The sequence below is a fragment of the Patagioenas fasciata genome, chromosome 3 (genome assembly GCF_037038585.1).
Source record: "Patagioenas fasciata isolate bPatFas1 chromosome 3, bPatFas1.hap1, whole genome shotgun sequence".
In the NCBI taxonomy this organism is placed as follows: domain Eukaryota; kingdom Metazoa; phylum Chordata; class Aves; order Columbiformes; family Columbidae; genus Patagioenas; species Patagioenas fasciata.
In genome coordinates this window covers 47,053,058-47,065,154 of record NC_092522.1, presented here as the reverse complement: position 1 = coordinate 47,065,154, position 12,097 = coordinate 47,053,058, and the positions used below count along the sequence as shown (strand labels likewise).

The following is a 12,097-nucleotide window of genomic DNA, read 5'->3' as shown; positions in this document are numbered from 1 at the left end:
AAGTGGAGCACATGCTGAAGTTTGTACTCTGGAACAGTGAGTGAGTCAGATGGGGAGAGCACTAAGAGTTACTTTCCATGTTTTGGCAGTTGTACCACTGTCTGTGCAGCACCAGCACCACTTGGAGCTGGAACAGATCATTCAAGGGTGCCCTCTGCGGGAGATGGATGGATGGGCGGGCTCAGGAGCTGAAACGAGACAGCAGCACCACCAAAGCTGTGGAAGAAGGACTAGGGTATCTGTTGTTTGTTGTGGGGTTTTTTGTTGGTTTGATTGTGGTTTTTTTCAGGACATTATTTGGCCTAAGAAAACACATTACATTTGGCAAAGGAAGGCTCTAAGGTAAAGGCAGAGATCTTCATTGGAATGTACCTTTAGGGAGCCAGATAATAAAGCAACACCCTCAAAGCCTGTTCCTTGAAGATGCAAGCCATCAGTGTGCCAAGGAATTCATGTATTATCCATGTTACTTGGATGTGAAATGTACCAGTATTACAGAAATCAAGTACAGGTATTTGGTAATCAATATCACAGAATCAGAGCAAAGGGTACTGATATGCTGCCTGCCACAGGACTGGACAGAATTACAATAGATATAATATATAATAGAATCAGTGGCACAGTGCTGAAATAGCTTCATTACTGTCATGATTGATTCAGTCTCTGTGGTCTCTAAAATTATATTGTTTCAGTTGTTATGAGACCTTTAAATGTGAAGCCCATCAGAGATGAACAAATATGGAAAACATCAACCAGGGTACTTGTATTTCCTTACCACAGAACTGTGAAACTGAAGAGCTCTTACTAAATTTCTGTACCCCAGCAATTGCTATGTAAAGGGTAGTGTCATGTGTTTCAGTTTTTGCTGTTAATCTACACACATTGTACACCTGAATTCTTTTTTTTTTTTTTTTATAAGCTCTGTCTTGTAATTGTTGTGGCTTTTCTCTGCATTCTCTTCCACATAATTGATATTTTTCTCACATAGTGGACGTTGAAATAAATTCAGGAACAACTGTAGCAGTGCCAAAAAGCTGCACAAAACCAAGCAGCACATTAGTTGCACCAGGGGAACTTGCTGCTGATTGCTTAGGCATCCATGTTCCCAGTCACTGTATCCCAAGAAGAGTGCTCCAGCCTTCAATGCACAGCTTGCATTTAGGTAGAAAAATGTGTATTGCTTGCTTCTAAAGGTACAAAGAAAGCTGCATATCCCCAATGTTGATTTAAACCAATTGCTGGTTTGATCCCAAAGAGACCCAGCCAGCATAGCCTGACAGGATCTTTTCCTGTGAACCTGTGCTGCTTGATGCTGAATCCATTGCTTTAATTATTAATTAGCCACATCCTGAAACAGTTGTAACTATTTTGCTTCTGTATCAGTTGTACAGCTTGTCTACCACATACTCCTTTGAAACATTTAACAGGGCAGCAGTTTCCCTGGGGGAACCTCCCTGCCTCCTTACAGGCCCGCCCAAAACCCGTGGCTACAGCCAGCCAGGCAGGCCGGACCCCCGGCCCCCACACCCGCGCACGGGGTGGTAGAGCCTGACCCCGGCGCTGCGCACTGGGCAGGCGAAACCCCCTCCCGCCCGGCAGCCTCTCCGCCCAGCTCCGCACCAGGCGGCCTCCAGGCTGCGCCCCGCGCAGCAGGCCTCGCTCGCCCAATCAGAGCACCATTTTGTCGCCCCACGGCATGTTGGGAGGTGTAGTCCAGGGGCGGCAAACCCGCGCCGCGTGGCCGCCTCGGCGAACTGCATTACCCAGGAAGCTCCATGGCGGCGACATCTCACGTCGATTTGCCGTAAAGGCGATGACCTGTGAAGGGTCGAAGATGGGGGTAGGCCAATAGTGGCCAAACTAGGGCGGCACTGGGGCCTTGGGGCCAATGTGAGTTCGCCGATAGGCCAGACGGGGCGGGGCGGTGGCTGTCAGTCGGCGCAGGACGGAAGAGAAGCTGTTTGGGTTGGCTATTCCTGGAGTTGTCGGTGCAGGCGGTTCGGCCCCAGGCGCGGGTGCGAAGAAGGTGTGCCCGGCCCGCGGCTGCCCGTCCTGCCTGGTGCGTTAGCTGCCTTCTCCCTGCGGCTGCCTCGGCCCCGGCCCGGAGGCAGTTCTTACTTTAAAGGCCGTACCTGCCGCACGCGCTGCCCGCCCGAGCCTCGCATGGTAACGGCCGGGGGCGCGGTGCCCTGGCGGAGCTGCCCAGCTTGGTGGTGGGACGGGCTCGCTGCGGTGGGCGCCGCTGGGAGGACAGGGCACGGTTTGCGGTCCGTGGCCTGAAAGCACCACCGAAGGAGGCCGCTCCGTAGCGGGGATCGCCCTCTCAGCTCTGCGGGCAAGGGAGAGCTGCAGGCGGCAGCGCTGGGAGGGCAAGCCCTGCCCGTAGGGGTGCACTGTGCTGCTGGGCGGTCACGGAGCAGCTCGGGGCAGGGGGTTGTGAAAGCAGTGACCTGTGTGTGCTCAGGGCGTCGCCCCTGTCTCTGCAGGGCTATGAGTGGTGCGGAGTTCACTTCTGCCAGGATGGCTGCCCGGATGCCTCTTGATGCGCTGGGTCGAAGAGTCCTGTGTGGCACAGACTATGCAACTGTGCGCTATGTTGGCAGTGTTCCTCCTACAGCAGGTAAGCATCACAGTGGAAAATAACCTTTACATTTAATGCTTGTTTTCAAAATTCTAGTTATGTTGTTCTTAATTAAAAAAAAAAAAAAAGTCAGGAAGAATGTGGCAATTTACAAATTGTTTTTTCCTCCTCATTCTTGTGTAAATATGTCAGCTTCTAACTTAAGTAAGCTGTTGGAGTCTTTTAAGAGTCAGAGTTGTCAAAGTACTTTTGGTTGAAATAGGTTGAAATAGGTAACATTGTTTCTTACAGAAGAAAGATCTTAGAGCCTTCCTTTTTCCATTAGTTTTCATGGACAGGCTGTTCCCTGGTCTCTGTGTGCTGGCATGGTCTGGGAAGGACAGAGACAGGCGGCAGCAGTAGATCAACAGACTAGGCACTCCTTTGATAACATATGCAAGTCCACGGGGACAAACAAGACTGATCCCAGCTTGCTGTAACATCTGGCCAGTCTGATTGTGAGACCACTATATGTCATCTTTGAAACGTGCTGTCAGGATAGGAAGATTGCTGATGCTTGGAAGGAGTCTAACCTTGCATACAGTTCTAGAAGAGGCAAGAATAATGACCAGGGAGCTGCAGATTCATCAGCCTCACTTCAGTTCCTGGAAAAATCATGTAGCATGTTCCTTTGGAGTCCATTTCCAAGCCTATGAAGGACAAGATGGTAGTTTGGAATACCTGATACTTGCAAAGAAGAACAAGTTGTTCTTGGCAAACCTAATTACCTTCCGTGATGATATGTGGGAATGTGGACAAAGGGAGAACAGGAGATGTAATATTCGTTTACTTTAATAAGTCTTTTAACCTTATTTGGAAGTTGGACACATCCAAGGCAGATGAATGGACTGTAAAGCAGGTTGAAAGTCCACAGGGCTGAGAAGTGGAGAAGTGGTAATCAATGACTTAGTATCTGGTACTGCACAAGTGCTACAGAAATAAATGCTGGGGTCTGTATTGTTTAACATATTCCTCAGTGTCTTGGATAATGAACAGCATTCACCCTCAACTGGCTGGTGTGACAAAAGGTAGAATTACAATCCAGAGCAAGGTTTATGAACTTCAGAGATTTGAGAAGGATAAATTTCCACAAGTACTATGAAATAAACCTTTGTAAGAGTACGGACTGGGAAGCACTAGCAACCCACAGGGTCTATTGTACAGGACTTGGGAGTTAAGGTGAGTACTGTCATTTACATGAGCCAGCAGTGAGGTCTTGTTACAGGCAAGATAGAGGTTAAGCTGGAATGATGAACATGGCCAACAAATCAAAGGAAGCTGTTATCCTCCTCTGGGGGGAGGTGTTCTTAATAAGGTTGTGCTTAGAATAATATGTCTGGTTTGGGACCATCCCAGTTCAAGCAGATGTGGATAAACATGAGAGGATCCAGTGGGGGGCTGCTAAGATAGTCAATGACATAGACCATATATGTGTGTTGTGAAGAGCAGTTGAGGGATCAGGACTTGGTTAGTGTGGTGAAGAGAAGATTAAGTGATATCTAATAGCTGCCTGCAGCTCTTTGACAGATGGTTACAAAGATGACAAATTCTTCTTACTGGTATTAGATTATATAGCAAGGAAGAGTGGCCACAAACTGTGGCTGGAAAGTTTCAAATTGGACAGCAGAAAAATCTTTTTCTCTACAGAAGTAATGCAAAAGTGGAATACGCTTCCCAAATAAGTTGGAATCTTTCTCTACTTGGAGATTTTCAAGATCTAGCTGGGTAAAGACTTACCTGGCTGACCTGTTTTAGTGCAGATGTTAATCTCTTGCTTTGAGAGAGAGAAGGTTAGGCTAGATGAACTTTAGAGGTTCCTTCCAAGCATGATTCCTATGGCTATAATGCCATAAATTTGAAGATGTATCTACCATATTTTTCAGGAATTTGGCTGGGCGTGGAATGGGATGATCCTCAGAGAGGAAAGCATGATGGTACCTATGAAGGAACACAGTATTTTAAGTGCAGGTGAGTTATTTCACAGTGTTGTCACTTCACACAGATGGACAAGATGGTCATGGGAAAATGCTCTTTTGCAATTTTTAGGGCAAAACCTTTGTTATCTGTTGGCTGATATTTAAAAGATAATAAATCTGAATGCTGTGACTAGCTACAACATAATGACTGTTGTTATTAATCCAGTGACAGGGATTAGAATATGGTAAATACTTAGAAAATACAAGTCATGTTTTCAGGGGTATGTAATAAAATGTGACTTTTGGATATTACCTTTAGTAGGTTTTAGACCCTCTACTTTAGTATGGAAGTCAGTATGTCTTACCTTCCTTAGGTAATTCTGAAGTGAAATATTGGTCCCTATTAACTGTATCAAACAGAGTTTAGATTTGGGTTTAAGATGATATGCATGTATCTTGTTAAGGGAGAGCACAGAGTTCCTGATAATTATTTGAATTGTGTTTGTATCACTGAGGAATTGTTAAGTACATTTACTTGCGTTTAATACATGCAGAACACAGTGTAGCTGGTTTTGGCTTTTTAAGTATATACATGCATTACATCTAAGATTAAAGACTCAAGCACTTAACACATTTGAAATTGGGGAATACAGGATCCAGGGTGATGCTAACAGCAGCAGGCTTTTGATTTCCATGTCAGAGGACACAACAGCAGCTAAAAGTTTGTGAGTTAAAAAAATAATCAGATGAATTCATAGAAGAAAAGTAATTGATGGCTTTTAAGTACAGAAGGCTGCTAGCTCAATAAGTTCCTGAGCACTGAAGCGGTGAAAGGTGAGAGAATATTCTGTGGCTTAATCATTAAAATACTTGCCCTGTTGTCCTATTGTTCCCAGCTGGTTTCTATTGGCAGCTTTTGGAGAAAGGATGTGGGGATACATGGATGTTTGTTTTAACTGCTGTATCACAGACAGTCTCATGATAATGAGATGAAATTGAGAGACTTCTAGGTCTTTTTCTGCCTCCTACTTTCCAGGGCTGGTAATAACTGTAGAAGAGTGGTTTGATTGCAGTTTGTTCCTAACAGTTCAAATATTCATTCAAGTGAAATGACTCTGGTATAAGTCAAGTCCCATGACAGTGAGCACTTAGAGTTAATAGAAGACCTTTGAAAATATGAAAGACAGTGACAAACCAAGAAAATAAATTAAAGCTGTCTGTTGTCTTGCTTTTCTATATGTTTTTGCTTGGGTTTGTTGGAAAATGTAGGAAGATCATTCTCTGAAATTAATTTGTCAGGTTAATTATCTTGAAAAGTTATAGCCATTGATCAGAGGATAAAGGAAATAATTTCTTTTTTTATTTTTTTCAACTTGCTTGTAAATGAAAGTCACAAGAATAGCTAGATGTAGTCAGTCCAAAGATTTGTCTTGCCTAGTTTCCTGCCTCTGACATTGGCTAATGGCAATTGACAGGAGAGGTATGAAAGAACAAGAAAAGTTTCCAAAGTCTCACTAGCTTTGGCTAGTCTCGGTTCAAAGATTTTTCCAGAGCCGGAGGTGGTGTATTTGTATATGTACTTTGTTTTGCTCTCAATATATGATTTGACAGAGAAAATTTGTTGTAAGAATTTTGTCCAAAAGAATAATGAAAAGCATGTAGTAAGAGGGCCTGTGTTTGCTAACCTTTGAGCATATGTTTTTGGCTTGTGAAAATGGTGATCATTTTTGGTTTTATGAGCAGATGAGTCTTGTCACTTTCTTCTGTCTGAATATAGAAATACGGTATGGAACTTAGACCTGTTACTGTAAAATGTCGCATAGAAAAAAAAAATATATATTCAAATTATTATTTCTATAGGGGGGAAAGTCGGTCTGGTTTTGTATCTGCCAGAAGGTCTTCTGAAGAAAAATGGAATTTCCTGGGGTAGCAAAGAAGGCTGTTGTATTTGTATTGAGACCTGACAGCAGCTCAGGGCTGGTTAAAAAGTATACTTCGTTATCAGTTCAGATCAAAGTTGTTCTCAAACCAGCAAGTAGAGCTGTTTCATGTCAGACTGAAGCAGCAGAAGAATTTATCTATTAAATAATGCAAAATGGAAAAGTAGCTGTTTTGAAATCCTGTCTGGGAATACTATCTCTTACCTGTAGCCAAACAAGACATAAACAGGGAAGGGGTAGATTATTTTCAGTAGTGTAAATCAGAATTCTTAGTCTTTATCTTCTTCTAAATTCATGTAAGGTGCTCTAGAGACCTCATTATCAGAAAATGAAATGCTAAAACAAAATCTGTTTTTTAGAAAAATAAAGAAAAAAAACACCTATGAGGACTGTATATTTTTCCCTTGTATTTAATAATAATAATAAATAATCAAGTATTAAGGAGGATAAGCACACTTAATCCATGAAAAAAATTTAACATTGCTGGATTTTTCTTAGCAAAAGAATTGAAAGCTACAGTCTTAAAGCAACCATGTCTTTTGAATGAATCTTTTAGCAGAAGTTGCTCCTTAAATGCTTTGAATTTAATTGAAAGAGTTTCCAAGGTGAAACTAGTTGTGTTCTGCTGTAGGAGAAATACTAAAAGTAATTAGTGAGCTATTCCGAATCTTTCTGGACAGAAGAAGCAATCGAGCGTGTTGTCAATGTTTTTCAGAAACTGGAGTGCTTTGCATTTGTATGTGTATAATATTTATATACGTGTATAGACTCTTGCTTTTCTAGCAACCACTAGTGTGCTCCTAGAGATGAGATTTCAGATAGTGATTTCACTTCTTGTAAGAATCAGCTTTTTGAGTGAAGCTGCAGATACCTGTATCAAATTTAAATGTAGTGATCTTTAAACATGCTGTTCTTACAATACCTGTTATTTGTACTCTGTCCAAATCAGAGAAAGTCCTTCTGTAGTCTGAGAGAACAAATGATAGTTCTAGCAGTCAGCCGTGACTCACAGACAGAACTTTCTGCGTGTAAACTGGTTTGTATTTCATATACCAATTGCGAAGATGTGGGCAAACTTGAGTAAAAAATGGTTACCTTATTTGATCAAGAAGATGCTAAAAACACACAAACAAAAAGCACTAAAATGTCACTTCTTTACTACTACTGTTTGAAGGTGGGAGGAAATTATGTTTCGTTGTATAATGTGTGTATATGTATAAATAAATAAAATTTCTTAAGAATATGAGAACCAAAGAACAAAACAGCCATACTTCAAAATATGTTGACATCATGAGCATGTTCATCAACTCTGGATTAGCTGGAAATGGCAATTCATACTTGAGTGGCATTTTTGTGTATTTTTTTTCCTGATAAAAAAGTCTTGTTTCCTAATAATTGAGGAAGCTATTATTGTAGCTGTCAGTTGCTGTAGTGTATCATGTAATTACAATAATCTGTGTTCTACAGTCCTTCAAGAGAAAAGAGTAATCAAGCCTTAAAATATTGTTAAAATTTACATGCAGCTCTTGAGTAATGAGTATGCTTTTAGACAAGTTCTTGCCCATTCACGCAGTTCCAGGGCTGTGCTCCCCTGGGTTCCCCAGCATACGCACCTCCCTTCGGCTGCACACACTCCTGCAGGAGATGTGAGTCCTCCAGCTTCTGCATCCCTGCCCGGCTTCCCGCAGCCTATTCACATGTGTGAAAGCACCCCTGAAGTCGCATGTGCGCACTGGGAAGCGAGACATATCTGTGGCTCCTCATGATGTCTGTCCCCTCACCAGGCACAGGCTCACCTGTGTGTCTGGCCAGGAGACAGCTCTGCCTGGCCAGGGCAGAGACGTGCTGTTGGTGGGGGGAATTTAGGTGGCATCATACTAGGTTTTCACTGCTGCTCTGGTACCCTCTTCTTTCTACCCACAGTTACAGATGCTCAAGCTTCTTTTATGCTTTCTGTCCAGTGAAGTCCTCCCCACCCTGTTGAATCTGGCAGGAGGGTCATCTTCTTCCTTAGCCTTCCTTTCAGTCAGTTTTGGGTATTCCACTCACACACAGTGTTTACACAGTCATTGCTATTTTAGCAGCTGTTTTTATCCTTTCCGTTTTGTTGGGGGAGATGTGTGGATTCCCCAGCAGCAGATGACATACTTCTCTGCTTGCCTTACAAGATGGGAGTAGCATTCTGCTCTGTCACACATTTAGAGTACTTTGAGTCCTAACTGAAAGGAACATGTTGCCCCCGCCCATTAAATAATATTTTGTTCTTCTCAGATCTGATATTTTAGCAGATACTGTTACTAGAAGAATTGACCATATTAAATTGTAACCTGTTTCTCCCGGTTTGACTTTCACAGCAAGCCAGAGAAACAGAGGAAAATATAGTGAAGGTCTTTCCTGTGGTGGCTTCAGCCTGGCAGAATTACAATTGCTTTTCAGATCTTTGTGACCTTTTTCCCCACTTTGTGTTATTGAATTTTCTTCTGGTGGGAACGTTGACTTCTGTATATTTGTGTAGTCCTGAAATGCCAGGTTATCCTGGCAAAGGCATTACATGTTTTCAGTTTTTCCTTTGTCAAGGAATTCACTAAGTTATGTGGGGACATGTTTTTAAATTTACAGACAGCAGTTGTGGCCAATCAGATGTTACCATTTGCATCAAATTTATGTTGGTGCCCAAAAGATTATGTGTTTATATTAAATTAGATTATCCTTCAAGAATGACAGATTCACCTCCAGGAGTATCTACTTAGAGCACAAATAAACTCTTCAAATACAGGAAGATGTCAGTATTATTTTAGTGTCTATGAAGAAAAAAAAGTAATCGCTGCTTAGCAAGGGGAGAATGCTTTCCCAAGATTCCTTTTAGCCTCCAAAGGTCTCGGTTAGGAAATTTTGGATGTTTCACTGCGTGTCACTGTGACTTGGAGAGACTTTTGCTCTCTGCTGTCAAGCGAACAGTGTTGAAACAAAACTGTTGTCCCTGACCACAGTTCAAACATGTCCCATGCACCAGCAGAACCTAAAGATAGCATCTAGATCTGCAGATCCATGTTTTGTGGAAGCTCAGACTTGGTTTTCATGTCTGACTAAGGTAAACTTGCAGGAACTTCAGCTACTTGCCGATGTTTGCAAGGCTTCTGCATTGCAGTCAGGAATTTGATATACCATAGGGATTTAGTGTTAGGTGTCACTTACAAGCATTGTTCAATGCCACAGCTGCCATGGACTGTTCTAAATCTTGAAGGGTTTTCTTTACTGCAGCATGTAGATTCTTCCAAAAGAAGTCTGGTCTGTTGAGCACCTTCCCCTAAAATGAAGAGATTTGTCCAGAGCCTATCTAGAAAAGACAAGCATGGATTCAGACAGCTATATTTTAAGACACCTTGTGAGCTTTGTAGAGTGTGTGCCCCTGTCACGATGATAATTGCCTTGAGATAATTATTGAAAAGAGCTGGTACTGGGCAAACAAGCCCTTCCATCCATGGTTATTTTCTAGGCTGATAAAGCTGAGATCTCTCTCTTTGGCTCAGAAGCTTGCTTTGCAGTCAGACAGCTCAAGTGTGTAACTGTTGGCAGAACACAATTTATGTACGACTGTATTATTCTTCAGGTACTGAGAAGTGTATGTATGAGCCATCATGTACCTGTAATGATGAACAGTACCACCACTTTGCTTAATATTAGCAAAGAAGAATAATGCTGAATTTCCTCTTTGTTCAGGGAAATAGTTAAGCAGTGGAAGCTGATCACTAATCTAATATTTAATGAATGTGTTTCAAGGGCCCTGGGCATGTTAAAAGATCATAGAATCAGAATCATTCCAGTTGGAAGAGACCCTCAAGATCATCAAGTCATAAGATGGGCTGTTTTGCTTCAGGCTACTGAATCATGAATAGGAAGTGACCTACAAGTTGACTTCTGAGATCAGGGTCAACCTCTCTATTTTAAAAGTCAGTAAGAAGAAGTGTCAATATTAACCAGAGCCAGCTGGTTGTCAGAGCCTCACTTGGGCATATTCCAGATTTTCTGCTTAAGGAACTTGGGACATCTTCTACCACTTCATTTCCACACAGTGTGTTGTCCTGGGTGCAGGACATTTTATACACATGGGAGCAAAACCCCTGTTCTCAGACTTCTGAATGTTCAGCTTAAGTCAGGTTGATCAGTGATCTGCAGGTTCTTCCATCTCATGATATGTGTGCTGGATGACTCTTTGGATTGGGATTTATCTGCTTAGTTACCAGTTATGGAGACTGATTGCTAATAGATGTGCTTTTTCATGAGTCCAGGGGCTGTACATTAGTTGTTTGATAGGTACATATGGCTAGTACAGTTCGTATTCCCTAGCGTGACAGTTAATACAGGCAGTGTATTCTAGGGAAAACGTGTTACAGATAAGTGACCTCTCTCCTTGAATACACAATCATTTTGCCTGAAAATAGCTTCCTATTGCAGTCTCCTTTTCTGTACTTCTCTGTGGCAGTTCTGGAAAAGTATAGATCAAATTAATAGAATGGAACTGAAAAAGAAACTTAGGTTGTGGAATGGATTTGAATATACATTAGATAAGGTTGCATGCATAGTGCTTGGAAGTGGTAGGAATAGAAGAGAGAAAACCTATGGTCTTGCTGTAAACAAAACAAAAAAGATAGAAGGGCCTTGAGAGAGAAATGCACCATACTTTTCCTGTAGCTTCAAATGACAAGGGGCAAGGTAGCTAGTTTCCTTTGTGTATTTTTCCTAGGGATAGAACTGGCTTCTGGAAAGACAATGAGGAAGGAGATGCCCATAGAAATGGTGACCTGAGAGGACAGAAATGGGCTTAGGAAGGGGTACGGTGATGGAGAGACCCAAAAGGCTTGGCTACACCCAGAATAAACAGCATGACAGAAGGTGTGGGAGTCTAGGTTAACTCTGGTGAGAAGTTTGGGGAGTGCAGAAGAAGTGGCAGAACTGTTGAGTGCAGAGGGATGGCAATGACAAAATGTCAGAATAAACATACAGCAGGACCTAGCGTGAATTATAGATAGGCAGGAGTACAAGTTTTCTTTCCAGAGCCCCAAGTAGAATCCTGCATTATCTGCCATCTATGAAGCTCTTTGACTCAATTAAACGCAAGCATGATATATATCGCAGGTAAGAGATGTTATAGTTAAGATGGTGAAAATGTCATTTACTGTTTTAAGAAGTGTTAAAAAAGAATCACATAATTTTTGTATTTGAGGAACTTTAATATTTAAACTAGCCAAATGTTTGCAAGCTCGGAAGAACTTCAAAGCAATGGAAAAGAAGACTTAACAGAAGGCTACTGGATTAAAAATGCAGAGAACTGAAAATGCTTATCGAACATGAAAGTACACACTGGATTTACCTTCTCGAAGAGTATGCCTTTCTGCTTGTTTTGTGATCATTGCACTCTAGACTTAGTCACAACAAAACCAGACTGAAAATATTTTAAAGTAAATAATATCTAGTTTCTACCCAGATCCTTCTTTAGGATATGAGAGTACTTAAATAAGTATTAGAAATGTTAATGAGTGAAACTGGCACAGGCAATATCCAGTACTGAATTTTTAATAAAAATGTGACTATACGTTGCCAAACCTATTCTACCTACTTGT

The 12,097-nt window shown here is 41.9% G+C and overlaps 1 protein-coding gene across 5 annotated transcripts in view; it reads left to right on the top strand.

Moving 5' to 3' along the window:
- Positions 1-12,097, top strand: part of TBCE (tubulin folding cofactor E) — a 53,397-nt gene that overhangs the window by 23,608 nt on the left and 17,692 nt on the right. For 2 of the 5 annotated variants that reach the window (XM_071806285.1, XM_071806284.1), the window contains exons 2-3: positions 2,487-2,620; positions 4,504-4,588. In XM_071806285.1, the coding sequence (XP_071662386.1) occupies positions 2,491-2,620; positions 4,504-4,588 (215 nt within the window). In that variant the 5' untranslated portion in view covers positions 2,487-2,490. The other 3 variants (XM_071806281.1, XM_071806282.1, XM_065833325.2) reach the window with 3 other exon arrangements.